At 53.2% G+C, this 16812-nt stretch overlaps 1 protein-coding gene across 1 annotated transcript; it reads right to left on the bottom strand.

Annotated features, from left to right (window-relative positions):
* Positions 1-11997: 11997 nt before the first annotated feature.
* J4E86_010931 (uncharacterized protein) lies at positions 11998-13161 on the bottom strand (the record flags this gene model as incomplete). The annotated part of the gene is made up of 1 exon (XM_051451425.1): positions 11998-13161. The coding sequence occupies one exon, from the start codon at positions 13159-13161 to the stop codon at positions 11998-12000; it is 1164 nt and encodes a 387-aa protein (XP_051297424.1).
* Positions 13162-16812: the final 3651 nt, after the last annotated feature.

The following is a 16812-nucleotide window of genomic DNA, read 5'->3' as shown; positions in this document are numbered from 1 at the left end:
GCACCGAGAACCCGACATCACCGGCAGAGGTAGCAAAGTCTACACGCAAAGGCTCGCCGAACCCGTCCATTCAGAATAGTAGATCGCCTCTCGTGAGAAGCCAGTCGAGCGCCGTCACTCCAGACTTCTTGCAGTATTCCGACATTGCGGGATTGGCTGGCGGAGTTGATCCGTGGCCATTCCTGCTGACTTTGATCCCGTGGCGGTGATGAATTGCCGATGCCTGGATGGCGTCGCGCAGAAGCAATAGCATTTTCTGATTCAACTGCCCAAGGAGAAATTGACGTGTATGCAGTTTCTGGAGGCCGGAGTGTTTGCCAGGTGCATGCACAAGTTGCACACATATGGGGATATCTGGACGAGGAAAGTCCACAGGCCACGACCACTCGCGACGCATCTCGATTTGAAGTAAGCATCTCGATTTGAAGTAAGCCATGCACGTCTATTTCGACGTTGCGCAGGGTCGTAGGGGTGGACTGCAAGGTCACAGAAATGCTCAGATGTCTGTTACGCAACAATGCCCAGTGCAAACGATCGAAGCGATCAGGACCTCTGGCATCTTCGCGTACATAGCGAAGGAGGTCCCAGAAACCCGAATCATCCTTAGAGGTGGTATTCATCGGAAAGCGCACCGTTACTGGTTCGGCCAGCATTGTGATGGAGGATAGCGCCTTCAGCCGAAAGGAGCGATTCAGAGCAAGCAAGGCGTGCAGGTACTCGAGACCACGTATCTGGCGCATACCAAGGTCTACTTCAATTGCCGAAGACGGCTCTTTCGCAATCGCCATGTACGCCGAGACGATGCTACCTTGTACGCTGAAGGGAAGACCCGCCAAACTCGCCTGGCTCTTCTTTGCTGGGTGTCTGACGAGACGAGGAAGAGGACGAAGCTCCGCAGGGAGGCATTCGATCGACATGGCACATGCACCTGTTGGTGTAAGACACTCGACGGAGCTCACGAGCCCTTCTGTTGAGCTCTTGAATCGAAGAAGGCAAGTGCCGGATGAAGAAATTTGGACGCTAGCGAGCAGCTTTCGTGGTGTAGTCAGAGCGACTGGTCCATAGGCAACAGCAGCAAAGGTGGCGTCTGCTGCACAAAGCGCGTCTGACCGGTCTATATCGAGATCATTGGCATAATCCTGGTGGGCAAGAGCTTATTTGATGTGACACCGGTCCAAGCGAAGTTCCCAGAGCGCGCGCAGCAGGGGTAGGACCTCGAAAAGCCGTGCGTTTGATGTGGTAACCGGATGAAACGATTGCAGCTCGTTCAGGTCGCGACCGCGGTGGACGACGTGTACGGTTAGGTGGCGAAGATGCCTTGCTTGTGATCCCAGTCCCAGAATCCAACTGGTTGTGTGGTTCAAGGCAGATAACCGTGTGGAACCCGATGCGGTCGCGGCAAGGAAACGGTTGCGGGTGTACAAGATGCCGACAGCTTCATGATATATTTGCCGGCATGTCGAAAGTAGCGCTACTGGAGCGACAGAATTCTGAGATGCATGCGCAGATGGCGGGACAGAGAGTGCTATCGGCTGCTCAAATTCGAAGAGCAGCTCGTAGACTATGTTACGTGCCTCACCCGATATGTTGAGAAAGCTAAGTGTCTGAGAATCGATCGGATGCGCCGTGACTTCCGGTATCGACACCGTATCTGCCGGAGGTCCCAGTGACAATCGCGGATACGCAGGCATGTTTCTGAAGGTGGAGATGCAGTACTATCGATATGTAGCGGTAGTCCAAGGGATGGAAACGGTGGAGCTAGAGAGGCGAGGGGTTTGCAGAGGCACCGAGCGTGCGGGAGAGGAGACGATACTCGATTGTCGGTGGTCGGCTGCGGCTTGTTGATGCTTGCGCGATGATACGCATCGATGTCGATGGCGGAAGCGGTCGGCGCTGGCACTGCTACATTGATTGTTGTTAGTACTTCTCATTGACTGGTCGCATTGTAACGGGCAATGCTTAATGTGTCTGACGGATGCGTTTACAGCACCAGACATGACTTTGAAACTCTCGTAGGCTCACCAGAAGGGCGTGAATCGTCTGGAAGCCAAACAAACGCTGTTGAATAGTAATCCGAGAGTGTGGAGAAAGCGACACAGTATATGAGACGATATAGGCCGTGCGAATGGCGGGCTCGCAGGTAGAAAGAAACGATCGAGGAGATGACGGATTTGCTTGCTTGATGAGCGCGCCGGTGCCAAGATGCCATTGCGTGGTTGAGATTGAAACATGCAGCCTGCCATCAGTCGTGTAACATGGGAAGTAAAAAGCGACAGATAGCGGGGTGAAGGCACTGCTCTATCCACAAGCGAGGCGCAAAAATACCTGTCCTTCTGATGCAATGAACATGGTAAGAGTTTGTAGATTCAATCCGAATATTTGGTGACATATCGATCGCATCAACTGCGTTGTGGCCTGCAACCCAGCCGCGTGCTCGTGGCATTGCATGAAAAGTGGAATGACTAGGCGATGTTCTTTGAGGAGGTGTCGAATGTAGTTCAGTGTGTAAGGCGTATCAGAGGGTGCACGGGTCGAGACCAGATAACTGGATGGTTCATGGCCATTGTGAAGAAGAGGACAGCACTGCACCTAAGGGTGGCGAAGGGTCAGCTCTTGGTCATATGAGATGAAAGATCTGTCGCACTCCACCACATTTGCAGGAACAGATGGGTTTGGCGTGAAGGTGGAGAGAATCTTCTGTGGTAATTGAGATGGGGAGGGCGAGGTGGTTGGCGATGATGACGATGGCCGCGGGGGTCTGTGCGCCGTGCCAAGCAGACTTTCCACCATCCCCCACGTGGCCGACCGAGAGCCGCACTAGAAGGCTGCCCAGGTGTCTCTGCACCGCATTGCCCTCTACCATTGCCACCAGCGGTCCTTCGTTCCGGAACCTCAACAGCGGTATCGCGTTTCACGTCATCGGCTGGTCAACCCATCCACGCCCACTGAACCGGCACGTCCACATCGCACTCGGCCATGGCTGCGCGGCCGAGATCACCAGATGCCCACTTGGCACGTCCGTCTCCAGGGAGGGCGGCATGTCGCCGGTGGCACTGGCTTACGCGATTACAGACATGAACGAGACCAACTCGTACCGGAGGAAACCACCCTGTTGTGCTCCAGTCACGCCACAGAGACTCCTCAACGCTGTACAACCTATCATCAGCCACCCTCGATCGCCTCCGACCCCCTACAACAATGGACACAACCTCTACATGTGCGGGAGGGTGCGTGAACGGCGCATTTGCGTGTCACTGCAACAAGAGCATTATCTGGTCATGGGCAGGCTACTTCCATCGGCAATAACGACCCTTTCTCCACGACCCACCCCGCATCGAGGGGATGATGCGACAGCTCCAAGCAACGACGGTTCGACAATGCACGTACAATTCCACTGGCGCATCTCACTCACCACTCGTCGCGCGTCTCTTGATGTCAACAATCGGCGCTGTAGATCAACTACCCAACAGCCGAGAGAGATGGAGCGATAGTGCTGACCACAAGGACATATCATGGAGTAACTATAGCCCCCTTTCCGTTCGGGGCGTACTACAGCCTCACAGATTCTCCTCCGCTCATGCGCGTGGGGTCGGAGCTACTGCCGGTCGTCAATCCAGCGCTGTAACGACCTCGGTCAGTACCCCATTGGAGTGCCTAGCTTGCTTGGTACCTGAGGGGGGAATAATTATTGAGTCATAAACGCCTCTACCGTATCGTTTCATCAAGAGGCTGAACAGTTGCGCTCCCGTCTGCATGAGTAGCAAAACACAAGTCGTGAGGATTCTGAATGCAATATCGACGTGAGCGTCTGGGAATTTGATACTGCGGCCATGGGTGCGCCCTGCGCCGCATATACCGTTCGCGTCTCGTTGTACATGACGAGAAAGTAGATATCGCGCGTAAGAGGCTTTCTCGTGAGCACTACGCGAAGTTCTAGGCTATCGCATGAATCATCTCGGCAAAGATTCAAGCCGATATATCTCCGTCCTTGCAATACCGCGCGCTTGCAGCACTCAGCCTCTACACGACATTGCCCATCATCGAGTGCCTTCACGACTGGATCTATCTAGCCTGCCGCGATTGCTCAAGCTTGATCGCTGTCCTCGCGCCCTCTTGCTAAACTATACGTGGGACTTTCTCCAGCTGAGTATGTCCACTCTACTCCTCTTCTCTTTCGCTGCTATCTTGGTTGCTTCAGGCGCCCGACCCTGAACGGGGTGGAGGATTCTGGAGAAGCGGGCTTAACGCGTGGAAAGTGCGACACTTCCGCGACGTCGAATACGCCTCGCTGGCTCTCAAAATAGCTTCAGCAGGCTGCATTTACTTCATAGCATTGTCTGGATATAGCTCATCATGCTGCAGACGGTAGGGCGATGTAAAGAAACACTCCACCGCCACAAAATGGAGGCGTGCTGAGGTCAGCCTTCATGTCCTATTTGCGCCGACCAAGTTAGACAACCCAAGATCGTTCCCTTGCTCCCGAGGTCTACTATAAATAATTACCATAACAATAATTGCCCGGATAAACATGGAAGGACGTCAAATGTGCAAAATATTAGAAGAGCCCTCCTACTTCGATGGAAAAGAGCCAGAAGCGCATGCAACACGTTTTGTACCATTATTACAATGTCTTGCCGAGATATAGATTGATCATCTAACTGTGATCTCAATAACCTGTACTTAAAATACGTTTGGAAGCGCAGAGGTGTAATCTCTTAGTACATGGCCGAAAGCGCGGTCAATGCCGCAAGTGGCTGGTGAGTGTTGGACTTTCGACACTCGCTGGTGATGTCGCTCTCAGCGTAATAGACAGCCAGCGATCGTCCCGAACGAAAGTAATCGCACTTCGATGAGATCTTTTGCACTCGATCGCCGGTACAATGCCGGGAGCTCGACATCGTTGGGCGGGAAAAGAGTGTTATCAGCAACTTCCGCCAACAGTATAAGAGATCTGAGTTTTTGGTGTAAGAGCAGAGGGCTTGTTAGTCGTAAGGTTTCTGCGGCGAGGTATCCGAAGCATTGAGGCTGGACACGCGCATCTACGGTCGATATCTCCCCAAGCCCTGCAGGTCTCGTAGAAGGTGCATCGCTATCACGTGAATGAGAGTGGGCCATAGGTAGCGCTGTGACGTCGCACAGGGCTGGCCGCAACCACCAGCGATGCGTCATGACCGACATTACCTAGGTATCACTCAAATCTCGTAACATCGCATCAACTCATAATTCAAAAAAACCTAAATTGGTATTGGGCGACACTGTTGAATCGTGACTTTTATCTCGTCATTGTGTCCCTGTAGCGCCATTTCACCAGACCTCACGAGCGAGAAGCTCCTTGGTGATGCACAATGTACTCTTGTCCTGACACATGACATGCATCTTTCACTGTGTTGAATCTCTTGAGGCAGGACGATCAGGTGCACACATAATCGAGCCAGTTGAACAGCTGACTTGTCTGACACAACCGGCAAGGGCCCGATTTAGTGGAAGGCAACGGTATAGGTTTTTAAATTGCGCTCTTTTGCCTTGCTCGACCGGCGCTCACTTCCATACCAAACTTACTCACAATCCTCACCGCGCACTCAATCTCTATCTCAACCAGGTCACCCATTGACGGTTTATCTTTCAGCGTTCAAGGGACGCCTGGTGAATTACTTATCCACTTCCTCCGCTGTCATCGAACACTCCCAAGACAACGAATTCTCAAAGGTGCAACACCGCTATCATGAATGAAAAGACTACCCACGCTACGCAATCAAAAAGCTCGTCCCCCTTAGTCAAACTCAGGAAATGGCTAAGGCTCCAGTGGTCCGGCTTTGTCACCACACTCGCCGTCTTCCGGAACGGACTGAAGACACGCTCGCAGAAGCTCCGGAGCCGTTTCATCGCCACTGGCTGATCGTCGCATTATTAGTGCTCATTGCTTATTAAGTCATGCTGGAGCTTGTTCGTGTGGATATATTCGAGCTATAAGCGGTCGAAACGGTCGTAAGTACATGCGATACCTCATGAGCTTGCTCTGGGCTGACGATATAGTTGAGATCAGTGTGGTGTCAAGGGCTCTACCATAGCCAATGTTACGGTGACTCGGTCGCCATTGATCTTGCGGTTCTGGAAGGGGTTATTTATAAACGCGATTGCAGGGAACAAGCGAATGGGACGTTTTTACTCATTCGACGCGGCTCGAAGAAGACGGGTGTGTCTTCTCAGGCCGGTCTGATTACGACAACTTTCGCTAGCGAGACGACTTTGCGCTTACGATATCCTTCCGCGAGAAGCGTTTTGGGCTTCTGCTAATACGTATCAATTCATGATCTTCTTCACAAGCGCCTTGATATTGACTGCAAGCTACTGCCCTTCCTATTACCCTTTTGTGTCTCTGCTATGAGCCACTTCCTAATCAGAGAAAGTGAAACCGGTCCATCTAAGGCATACAGTAGAGCGCGCAATGGCATGGAGGACGATAGACATGCTTGTGAAGAAGACGTGGCCACAACGGCGACAGCGCTACATGAAGGAATCGCGAGCGGCGCAACATGATGAAGTTGATGATATGTGACGTGGGAGCTTGAGGTGCAATGGCGCAATGCGTAGCGGTGCGGAGGAGTGTCCGCAATATGGTGAGTACAGGCTCGCATGAGAAAGTCGGACGCGTCTTGCGACATTGCCGAGTCACCTTCAACAGTCTAACCGCTTACGGAGAACGTCTACAGAACGCCATCCAAGAGGTTTACCCGGGCAAAACAACTAGAGCGCAACTAAGGGTGAGCCTGACTAGCAAGAGGGTTGCATGCATGCTGATTTCGGGATCAGTTCAACACGTTGCAGTATTTGATCAGCATAGCTTCTGCTCCATCTCCGCATTTCCGCAGCAGTGTCGTATCAAGCCGGTACGTAACCTGCAGTGATCTCGAATGCAGAAGTCGAAGCTGTCTTGTCCTCTTTGAAGCATAGAACCGAAGAGATGCGACACGCGATATGATGACAACTGGCATGTACCTCTAAGACAAGAGTTGGGCGTGCCATATAAGGCGCGTCATCATCACGTGATGGCGCTTTGAGCGCAAGCGCGTCGCGGGGGGAGGATGACATCCCAGGTTGACCAGTGCTATCTACTAACAACATGCCACTCGTCACGTACAGAGCTTATTCAACTTCTGTCGCGTTTCTGCTCGGGTAAATTGAATGCAACGCTCGGTGTGGTAGCATTTGTGGCAAAATGTTGCTGATGACTTGGGAAGGTGCCCCGGGGCTGTTGCAAGACAACACCATAGGCGAGATGGAGCCTTACTAATCAGCCGAGGTCGCTGCATTGAACCCTGATAGAAGGCAGGCCTGAAAACTTCAAAGTTCAACCTTCAGGTACCCACAATCCCCATGGATTTTTGTCATCGAAACTCAGCCGCGCCACCAAAGGAACAACACAGTGACGTGTTGATCAGGACACGAAGTGACGGGAGAGCTTTCGTGACGAGAATACGCGAAGAAGGGAGGCCTGCAAGAGCGCAGCACATTAGAGCGACGATCAACATGCGTTGTATCAGCTCTGCCTTGAGATCATCCGTCATTTCACCGAGCAAACTGCTAACTAAATCCTCGGCTTTTTTGCAGGCTCGCCGCTACAAAGCCACACGCCGTATCTTCTCAAGATGGCCACCATATCCTCTCGCTGACCGCCATCATCCGCATCCACGTCGGTACACTCCCTCCTTTGCGCTCGGCGACAAAGCCTCTTCGCCTGCTCTGTCTTTCCCTTGTTGGATGCGCGGTCGCATGAAGTATGTCAGCGACGTGAGTATGCGTTCCCCTCTCGGCGTGGACCACGTCGATAACCTTCACCAAGATCACTGTCGCAGTGAGCGCGCCCGTGAGCCGTACTATGGCAATGACTACATTCGTTCATAAATCGACAGCGATTGCCGTTAGTGCAGCGAGGAATGGTCGGATGGTTCCAGAAATAACAGGTTTGGATGTGTTCCTTGCCCTTTTGGTGGCTGAATGGTTCTTTGCTGTAGAACTTTTGCCTCGTCTCTGCAGCAATGGTAGTGGACGTGGTGGTGGTTTCATCTTCATCGAGGGCGAAACGAACTCCCCCGCGACCACGTTCGACGGAGCGAGGTCTACGAAGGGCTGGCGGTGGGGAGCGTGGGGATCTTGAGCGACGTAATTCCGGTGGCGCATGACGGGTTCCATTTTCTGAAAATCTGGCAGAGGCTTCATAGCGGAGCAGCGAAGGGCGGCGGGGTGCCCATGGCATTGAGCTCGCGTTGTATGGAACGGCGCCTTGAGAGCCCGAAGGTGTGGGCTGCTGCGCGTGTGGGATTTCCTCAGGTTCGGGCTGGTCAGTCGGCACGTCAGCCTGCTCGGGGGTCTGCGGTAACCTCTCTGCCTCTTCTGTCTCGGCTCGACTATTGTACTTATTCACCAGACTTTGGGTGATCGGAGGGGTATTCAGTGTCTCAGTCGGCTTGGTGGTGTGCAGTGAAGCCTCTGCCCAGGCTCGTGGATTATTGTATCGGTCTACCATGTCTTGAGTGACCGGAAGCAAACCTGGTACCTCCGTCGGTCGCAGCCAGGTCGCAACGCCCAAGCCATTGTAGAAGTACGTATTGCCGTTCTCATCTGATGCTCGGTACCAGCCCCTGGGCAGGACGTAGGGTGCCCGCGATCGAACTTCGGGCCATGAGGGGTGAATGAATCCGGCAGCTCGAAGACTTTGGGCAGTGTGGATGCACGCATCGCCCTTGTTCAGAGATGTTGTGTAGGTGGTGGGGATGATTGGCCGAAATGAAGATTGTAGAGACGCACGAGTGCTGAGATCTCTTGAATATAACGGGGAGCTTATATTAGCTTCTGAAGACGAGGAGTCGATGTGTGCGTGGGAAGATACGGGCGGTGATGAGGGACAGTCTTCGATCTTGACTTGGCCAAAGGTCAGCATTGGGGAAGAGAAAGTGGGTTAATATTGACGCACTTTCTAGTTGCTCAGATTTCACCATGATGCGTCTCTCAAGCTTCTCATGTTCTGCGCACTTGACCGCTCGTTTGCCGGATTGGGGCGATATATCGTTGACTGGACGTGATTGTCGCGGACGCGGTCGCTCCATGTTAATGACGTTGGAAAGGAACTAGTCGTGTCGTTGACTAGTGTCTTTTACGATGACAGTGAACGGTTGGAAGCGCGAGAAGAAGCGAGTGTCGGGTGGCTCGCATGTACTTTTCACTTTGATTCAAGTGCGCGTTCGAACTGTTTGTGTACCTGCATCATGCCCTAACATCCTTGGCGCTAGCGCCGCAACGACCCGCATCCGACGAAGCTCCACCCGCGACATTATAGCAAAGAGGCGGCCGTCTACCAATGAATACAGACGCAGATGTTCCACCGATTGGCTTCATACGTGGCTTCTTCTCGTTGCGTTTAACGCAAGTGTGAGGTCAAATGTAGTAACAGGCTAAAGTACGGTGATACATGGCAATATGCTGAGTCGACACCAAAATTAAATGTTTTCTATACCATAAGGAAATGATACAGAGAATATCAATGTCGCAGGAAAACTCATTTTGAGGCGCATGTATCGAAACCCGTCATTGACACGACCAGTACCATGAACGTGTTCCGTTCCTGGGGACACCAAGAAGGCCGTGGAGACTGGCTCGAAACATGGAATCCGCGACAGTCGACCGATAGGAAATGACAGAGAGAATCAACATAACGCTGGACGGATGCAGAAACTAGACAGGGTAACGGACGTGGGTGGAATGGTCCTTGTCACACATGAGCATCGCGCGGGCCACGTATGCGCAATAGGTTGACGGATTCCTGCCCCGGAAACTGGAGCACAGACATCATGTGTGCTACGAGAAATGCCGGGAATGATGAATGGGCCGGGAATGATGAATGGAACGAGGATGCATATGTGAGGTGAAGGAGTGTGGCGGCTTCGAGTTTCGCGGGGTCGGCAAAATCGCCCACCTGCTGATCAGCCAATGAGAGCGGGCAGTGCCCGATGACGCGCGAGCCACCCCACCGCGCGTCAACCTCATCGCGACACAGCATCTTCAATCACAAGCGATAGGCGTCGCTGCCAGCCTAGACTCGCCATATTCAACCAGAATAAAATAAAGATCGCCGCCTGAAGTCATCGCGACCTGAAGCCATCGCTGGCAGCCACAATCTGCCGAAGTCTATCCTGGCCATCCGCAACGCTGTTGTGCGACTCAACCAGCGGCGATGATCAATCGCCCGACAACGGAAGGACGGCAACTTTTGACATGCGCCGCAACGGCAGCAGACTTTTCCAATGGATCCGAGAGAAAACATGACCAGCACCTGCACCAATGTCATATCCTCGGAAAAGATGGCGGTGAGGCCGACCGGAAGGCATTGGAAACCGATAATGGAAGTAAGAGCCAACTTCCGGGGCCTGAGCATAGACATGATCGCGCGCATGGCGGACGTAGAATGTCCAAGATGGACACTTGATCGGGTCGAGGGTGAGCAGTATGGGGGACATGGCCGATCTCACAAGCCTTCACTATTCTTCAGTCGATACTGATGACTCCCTCGATCACATGCCGCAGGGCAACTTCTTGCGTTCCATTCCACATGCGAATCGCCATGGATCGCAGACCAGGCGATGATCTGGTCATGGCTACGGTGATGAGTGCAAACCACTCGGCTTCGACAGAAGCGTCACTAGGGGTAATCGCATTCCGCATCGCATTCTACAACAAAGTATTGGGATGAAAGTATACATTGGCACCACCTGTTTATCAAGATCTAATGGCGCTACCACGTTCTCGCCACGTGGGCGCCAACGATGTCGAGGGTCCCTGCCTAATCTGTCTACCTCGGCCGCTCCCTAGATCCAGATTACCTCCACCTTGTGACATGATGCGCACTCACGCATGGACAGATACGATCTCGCAGGTGTTGCAATCCGAATTCTACAACACTGCGCCACGACAATCACGGGTGCGAAAGGCACAGCGCCGACAGAAGACAACCATGAGCTAGCGAGTGCGCAGACGTCTCCAAGCACCAATGCCGACCACTCGACATATCCAACAACAGACCACGGCTAAGGAAGTGCCTATCGCGTGGAGCGCATCGCCGGTCGCCCAATCTTGTCCACGATGGGTCGTTCCTGGATGCGGTAGCCAACTCCTACGTCTTTGTGCCGATTGAAGCAGTCGCAGATATGTGCGCCTCGTTGCGCTAAGGATGCGCGAGAGCCACGCCGATAGACTGCCGAGAGCTGTTTAAGTAGCGAGCTTATTCCGGTGCGTATTTCCAGTCCATGAAGACACCCCCAAACACCGACGCTAACTACATCTCTCAGCAGATATGCTATTCAGCGGACGAACCGATGCGAACATATCAGAAGTAACGACATTGCGCCGACCCAGCCATCCGCCCTCAATATCGATCGATGTCACCAGGGAAACATATGTTCACAGCATTGATGGTGCTCAAAGGATACTTTCCGTTTAGCGAAGCCAGCGGCGTCTTACGCTACGGTCGTCTCCTGCACGGCATGAATAGGCATGGTTATGAGGGCAACCAGGTTATCGTGGGTGCGCTGAGACGTGTCTCAGTCGGCTGTAAGCAGAAATCCCGTTCAGCACGTTTCTTGTATCGGGTGCAGGTAGTACACTGCCAGCATAGTAAGGGCCCGAGACCCGGGGAGGTTGAAGGGGTCACTTTGACGAGATCGAAACGCGTTGATCAGTCATACAGCTGTTGCTACCCGTAGTCTGGCCCAGAGCAGATGTCCCCGTGGTGAGTTGGGTGGAGATGTGACGCCGAGGAGAAACACCAAAGGCAGAGTCTTGCTGGGTACATGAGGTTACATTATTACACCAAATATAGAATCACGTTCATTCCGTGACGGTGAGTACGCTACATATGCGGGTCGCACCAATTCATACCCCCTCGATTCGCTTTGATCATGTTCATAGCCGCCGCAGTGGTAGTGTTGTGCCATCGACTTCCAGCCCTCATACCCCTTCTAGGATCACACGCGTGATCTCGACAAACTCTGCCTCCCTCCGTGCAGTCTCTTCCCGATCGGCCTTCCACGCCGTTGCTGTGCGTTCCAGCTCGGCCGTCGCATCAGCCAAAACCTTTCCAGCGGCTTCACCACCCACCTGACCTTCATCATCTGGTATACCAAAGGCGACACGCGCGACTCGTTTGCGTGCGTTCAGATTCGATGTGTTGGTCGTTTCCTCGAGATGTACGCCGGCAGCAACATTGGCTTCCCGAGACTGTCTTGCCTTCGCGCGACTGTCTTCCAGTTCCTGCCTCCACCGCTTCACGATCGCGACCCGATCTTCAGGCTGTACGCTTTGGCCATTGCTTGTGGCCATCGTGGCAAGGCGCCTTTGGTTGAGTTGTTGCGGGTCGATACGCTGCTCGTCGAGATGCTGACGTTGAAGATGCTGCCTTCCGGTCTCGTGTACCGGGACAATGCCGTCCTCTAAGCACGTGTCGTCCTCGCCCCAGGTTGAGGGATCAGACTGGGTGATGGGTGGATGATCGGGGCTCTTCTGCGCCGGGAGGTCGTGTTCTACGAGCGTTACGTCTCCGTCTTCGTCTTGCTCTACGCTGCTTTCCTGCTCCTCCCATTCGCCAGTTGCAGGCCCGTACACTTCTCTCTGATCACCGTGAACAGCCGTCTTTCTGTGCGTGACTGTTACGCTTCTCTCAGTTGCTTGCGCTTCTTCTAGTACGTGCTTGATGTGTTTTGGTTTGACGTCGCGAGCGTTGCCCTTAGCAGTTGCGATGAGGCCAACGGCTGTTTTCCAGTTGAGCTTGGTCTTGTCGTGCAGCGCTCGCAGCTGAATTAGAAAGGTTGGTTTGTCGATCCAGACCGATGCGAAGGCGATATCAAGTTCAAGCCAGCCGAACGCTTCCCAGCGTCCCTTCTCCAGGCTATTGAAGGCTCCTCGTGCATTCGTGTGGTCATCCAGCGCTCGTAGCCTCCACCCCTCGATGATGCTGTGTGCGGTCGCGTCGAGCAGTCCGAGCAAGGCGCGACGGTCTTCGGGGTACTTGTGCAGTAGCTTGGAATATGTGATCAGCGTGGCTTCCGAGTCTGCGTGCAAGGTAGAGATCTGGCGTTGTAGTGCTCGGGCATCCTTTGCTAACGAGGTACCCATGCTATACGCGAGACGGTGGGCCACGAATGCCCATTGTTGGCGAATTGGATGATGTGGGGTGAAAAGCGAGAGAAGGGCCGCGTGTTTGGATGAGGGGGAAGGAGCTCACGGCCACGATGACATGTATGGATGGCAGTGACGGCAACCCGAGCTAGGCTGCTTTGGGTCAGCGTCATCTGGTCGACCTCCGATAGTGAGTGCATCTTCTTGGTGCCTACCGGGTTGAACTCCATGATGAGAAGATCTTGACAAGCAATTTGATATGCTTACTACACTCGGCTTCGGTGAAATGCAAGATTCTCTTCGAACAGATGCTGCTGTCATCTGAAGGCAGCAACGCACAGCCCTTGCGCGAGTGCGACATTGCCACTACTCGAACTGTCAACCAGTGTTTCGATTCTTATCGTATGAGATTCGGCACTATGACAAGGTTCAAGGGAAGCAACAAGTAGTATTCGCGCGGGAGCGACCGAAGACGATTCGATGTGAGATTACCACCTTCATCATCATCCAAGTCAGACAGAGGGATCAGTGATACAATGCTAGCAAGGTAGAAGGCAATATTACCTGCGGAAGCAGGAGCATGGAAACCGGATACATGAAGATGTCGACGTCGTCAAGAACGTGATTGCTGCTATCCAGCCTCCATGAGTAAGGAAAGAGTGTTGATCGGGACAGGAGGAGAAAGCCACATGGAGCTGCTGGCAGCTCATACCCATCCCATCGCTGAGCCCCTGCACCACGATATTTGAGGCCCGGCTGAACCCATGGTCGGAAGGTTCTACTGCCGCCAAAGACTACTCCAATCCGACTCATATTTCTATTTCTCCGGCCACTCTCGTTTCGGCGCATGCATGAAGTCTTGCATGTCGTGAAAGGGGGCCGCTTCTGTGGTGGGGGAGGAGGTATCGCAGGGAGTTTACGGACGTCAAGCATGCGCGTTGTCCTTGCTTCGGGCTGTTCCCCGCAAAAGCAGCTGGGCTGTGGCCATCGCATCGGTCGTGGAGGTCGTCTAGGTGAGGAATTCAGCAGCTGCCATTCCACTTCTGGGAGGGGAAGATGCCGTACCAGCGCAATTGCTCTCGAAAACCGGACTTGAAGACAGCACCTTTGCGTGCATGAGTGAATTCGTGCGCGCATGATTCAGCCACCCCGGCTCCTGAGGAGGAGCTCGACAGCTGGAGCGGTTCGCTTGGGGCGAGCTCGAGCTCGAATAGTCATGACGCGACGAGACTGATGGAGAGAGCCGCGATGACGCAATTCTTCCTTCGTTGCGATGCGGAGGATGAAGGGAAATGTGCAATCGGGCTGACACTCGAATCCAGACGTGCTGTGGCGAGATGTCATTGCGGGGTCGCGTTGGACCAGATTCGCGCTCGCGTACGTCCTCATGTGCACAATTGAAGCTTGACCTCGGGACCGTAAGAGGACTAGCTCCATATCGGCGACATGATCGACTGACCCAGACCTTGACATCTTTATCCACATCATCTCATGCCTCAACTGTGTACTCTCAATCTTATTCTGGGATCTTGCGTTCTCTTTTCGCATATCTCTGATAGTTGTAGCTACGAAGAATACATACTCTCCTCTTCTCTCCTAGTACCACTGCTACTGCGTCTATTCCAGCCTGTTCTGACCCCGATGCTTGAGTATGCAGTCTATCCTTTTTCCACGGGGTGGACCCGTAGTTGATGGTACCGTCACGGCTCACTCATCACCTTCACCTGCTACACAACGACAAGCGTTACGGGGCATTCCACATCCTCACTCACCTCACACGCATCTAATCTGCACGGTGGGATCAAAGAGCTACATCGTTCTATCCTCTTGAGCTCTCATTGCAATCAGCATCGACCATATTCTTCTCCCTCTCTTCAGGACACATCATTCCTCAAACACCCCAGACCTGCACACACGAGCGTACTGCAAGTGCGCCGCGAGAATATGGCGACAGCTCCCGACCACAGTGTCTCTTACTGCAAGCTCCAGGACCATTTTGCGACGCTGGAAGCCAAGTGTCAAGCTGAAGAAACGGCACTGCAGGCCGCGACCCTGCGCGATCGCGCCTTCTTACACGAGTTCGACGAACGCGCGCTGCGCATCAGGCAAGAACTGCGGGCCGTTCAGCGAGATGCAGAGGAATTCATTTTCCACATGGACTGCAAGCAATCGTTGGGGGAACATAACCAGCGCTTGCCTATCCGACGCAGGGTGGAGTCCATCGTCGTAAGGACTTGGCCCACCCAATCTTTTACATGCACTGACCCAGTGGGTAGAAGAAGACAGCAGAGGGAGCCAACAAGTACGCGCGGAGGCTCGGCGCCCTTGACACCGCGGATGCCGGGCGACGCACTGGGGAGTTGGATGGGAAACCGGTGAGGGCATCGGCGCATAGTGGCAGTGCTAAGGCGGCTAGCAGAGATGCCGTGAACAGGTCCTTGAATGCGAGTATGGACGGACATGCATGAGAAGCTGAAAAGGATCAAGAATGGGAGTTGGTCGCATCTTGACGGAGCAATCACCACCCGTATATGGGGAGACAGTTTCAGGGTACAATACCATATCAGCTAATGCTAAAAGTATCTCGCTTTCTCATGTTCCTAAAATGAGAACAGATTATGCAGCCTTAACTATAGAGCTAACCTCGCGATCCCTTCTACATTGTGTGCACGCCAAACTAGGAGGAAACTAAACAGCCTAGAGCAAACGTTAGCGCTAGGTCACCGTCTTTGCAAGGTTTTAGCTTAATATAGCCTGCAGACCTGCTCAGCTTTTTCCTCGTATAAGGTGTGTGAGCTTATTCTGTTCCATTGATATTCATTGGCCACAATGACGCAGCCTCGCTCTCACCATCGAACATGGAGAACCTTATGAAAACATGTAAGAAGGCTTGGTGCCCGAGAATGACTCTTGTCCATCCAGTCACGTCTTCATGCTTGCTATAGCGACACCTGGGAGACAATGCTGGCGAGATTAGCATCAGCGCGCGTCATGCGTTTTGACGCATAGCATTGGGATCAATAGGGACTCCCCGCCCTTATGGTGGAGTGTGACCCGCAAGCTCCGCCTGCATCAATCCGGGTCCGCTTGCCTCAACACGGTATGCGCAAAAGCTCGTATGTCCAACGCAGAGACCTTGGTCTCCTTTTCCTCGGTCTCATGAAACCCCGATACCTCATGTTTCAGAATTGGAAAAGGGGATTGCCGGCGGTGGAGGACTTCGTCAGGCCATCTTTTGGCCATGGAATCGAGATCAAGATGGAGCAAACGCGTGTAGCAGGGAAACATTCAATTACCCCCTTTGTGGCAGTAGGTGTATTGTATGTGGTAGTCCAAAAACGCACCAGTAGTTCACGAAGCAGACACATGTAGGCCACGCTCATGGTTTGAGTAGCTCTGTGGATTTGAGCTTGTTGGACCTCTTTTCTTCATGGCATATGACTATCTTATGCGTTGTACTGGCGAGATCTTTGCGTCATCTCCACTGCCAATTATTTCCAAGTGACAAGGCTACGAAGCGACGCAGCTCATTATAGCAGCGCGTAGGAAGCGCAACTACTAGCTGAGAGTGTCGTAGAAAGAGGATAACTTCACTTTCTTCGCACACATGTGAGCCAGACCCAACGACATGCCCTATCTCGACTGTAT

This window comes from Alternaria arbusti, assembly GCF_024043155.1.
Source record: "Alternaria arbusti strain BMP 1465 chromosome Unknown scaffold_27, whole genome shotgun sequence".
Taxonomy (NCBI): domain Eukaryota; kingdom Fungi; phylum Ascomycota; class Dothideomycetes; order Pleosporales; family Pleosporaceae; genus Alternaria; species Alternaria arbusti.
Note: the sequence above shows the minus strand (reverse complement) of the source record. Positions and strands in the feature narration are given on the sequence as shown.